General features: G+C 46.7%; 1 protein-coding gene across 1 annotated transcript; it reads left to right on the top strand.

The window, feature by feature from the left end:
- Positions 1–357: 357 nt before the first annotated feature.
- Positions 358–1,358, top strand: TAS2R38 (taste 2 receptor member 38). Its single transcript, XM_065884074.1, is given in 4 exon segments — positions 358–901; positions 904–1,090; positions 1,092–1,225; positions 1,228–1,358. Coding segments are annotated over 4 exon segments (996 nt in total).
- Positions 1,359–1,939: the final 581 nt, after the last annotated feature.

The following is a 1,939-nucleotide window of genomic DNA, read 5'->3' as shown; positions in this document are numbered from 1 at the left end:
GGGCTTGGGAAATCAAGACCTTGTCTTATTTGCATCCCTCATGCCAGGCCATGGTCCTCTGGGAAGGCTGTTGTTACAGAAACACCTGGGTTTATTCAAAGCTTCTGCATCACCCAAGAGATAGAACCATCACTCTTCTACTCTTATGATGAGCCTTTGTGTGTATCCAAGAGATATTCTAAAGCAACAATATCCCTCTAAGTTTACTGTCAGAACTTTTTATGCACTCACTCTGGGATAGCTCTAGAGCAAGAGCTGGATGTCTTGTGCAGGAAAGGTCGTGGCTCAGAATGTACACTTACCCTTCTCTGCTGGGCGGTATTTGAGTCTTAGATTAGCCAAGTAAGAAGAGACATCATGGCAACTCTGACTGCCACTGTAACTGTGCCCTATAAAGTCAGGAATGCATTTCTGTTCTTTTCAGTCCTGGAGTTTGCAGTAGGGATCCCGGTCAATGCCTTCATTTCCTTGATGAATTTTTGGGTCGTGGTGAGGAGGTGGCCACTGAGCAACTGTGATCTTGTCCTACTGAATCTCAGCCTCACCTGGCTTTTCCTGCACGGGCTGCTCTTTCTGGATGCCATCCAGCTTACTCACTTCCAGTCGATAAAAGACCCGCTGGGCCTCTGCTACCACACCATCCTCATGTTCTGGATGCTCGTAAATCAAGCTGGCCTCTGGCTCACCACTTGGCTTAGTCTCCTCTACTGCTCCAAGACTGTCCATTTCTTTCACACCTTCCTCCTCCGCTTGGCAAGCTGGATCTCCAGGAAGATCCCCCAGATGCTCCTGGGTGCAATTTTTCCCTCCTGTGTCTGCATTGTTCTCTATCTGTGGGACTTTTTCAATAGATCTCACTTCTCAGTTGCAACCATGCTACTCATGAATAACAATACTCAATTGAGAAACTGAGAAGACTCAATTTCTTTCATTCCTTCCTCTTCTGCAGCCTGGGGTCCATCCCTTCTTTCTTGCTTTTTCTGGTTTCTTCTGTGGTGCTGATTGTCTCCCTGGGGAGGCACATGAGGACAAGGAGGGCCAAAACCAGAGACTCTCGGGACCCCAGCCTGGAGGCCCACATCAAAGCACTCGGGTCTCGTCTCTTTCTTCTGCCTGTATGTGGTGTCCTTCTGCGCTGGCTTCATCTTGGTGCCTTTGCTGATGCTGTGGCACAACAAGGGCGGGGTCATGGTCTGTGCAGGGATACTGGCAGCCTGCCCCTCGGGCAAACAGTCATCCTGGTCTCAGGCAATGCCAAGCTGAAGAGAGCTGTGGAGACCATTCTGCTCCGGGCTCAGAGCAGCCTAAAGGTAAGGGCGGACCACAAGGCAGATCCCAGGATGCCAGATCTATGTTGAGAGTGGACACGAAACGGGCTCTTCATAACTATGCCTCTGATTGTTCACAAAGCCTTCAGAAACCGATTCCAATTTCTTTTCTAAAGTATAACTCCAAGTCTCTCTACTTTACATCCATGATCTCACCCACAGTAGAATAAAATAATTAAAGCTCTACACATGGCCTAGGCAAGTAGAATGGCACTGGTTGTCTAGATGTGTCTTGATAAAATGAACAAAATAGAGAAGTGAAGTACTCAGTGTAAATTCTTTGTATACTATAGCTTACTAGTGCTTGGTATGAGCCAAACCATGAGAAATCACCTCTTATGAAATGGTATCTAAATCCCAAGATAGCAGGGTTGGTTTTTCACATGACTGCTATTTCTTAACATGAGTGCTAGTGGGACTTCCCCGGTGGTCCAGTGGTTAAGACTCCGTGCTCCCAATGCAGGGGCCCTGGATTCGATCCCTAGTCAGGGAACTAGATCCCGCAAGCCGCAACTAAGATCTGGCACAGCCAAATAAATAAATATTTTTTTAAAAAAATAGGTGCTAGCATATAATATTTAAACATATTCACTACTATGGCATTATATTAT

Source organism: Phocoena phocoena, chromosome 9, assembly GCF_963924675.1.
Source record: "Phocoena phocoena chromosome 9, mPhoPho1.1, whole genome shotgun sequence".
Classification (NCBI taxonomy): Eukaryota; Metazoa; Chordata; class Mammalia; order Artiodactyla; family Phocoenidae; genus Phocoena; species Phocoena phocoena.
Note: the sequence above shows the minus strand (reverse complement) of the source record. Positions and strands in the feature narration are given on the sequence as shown.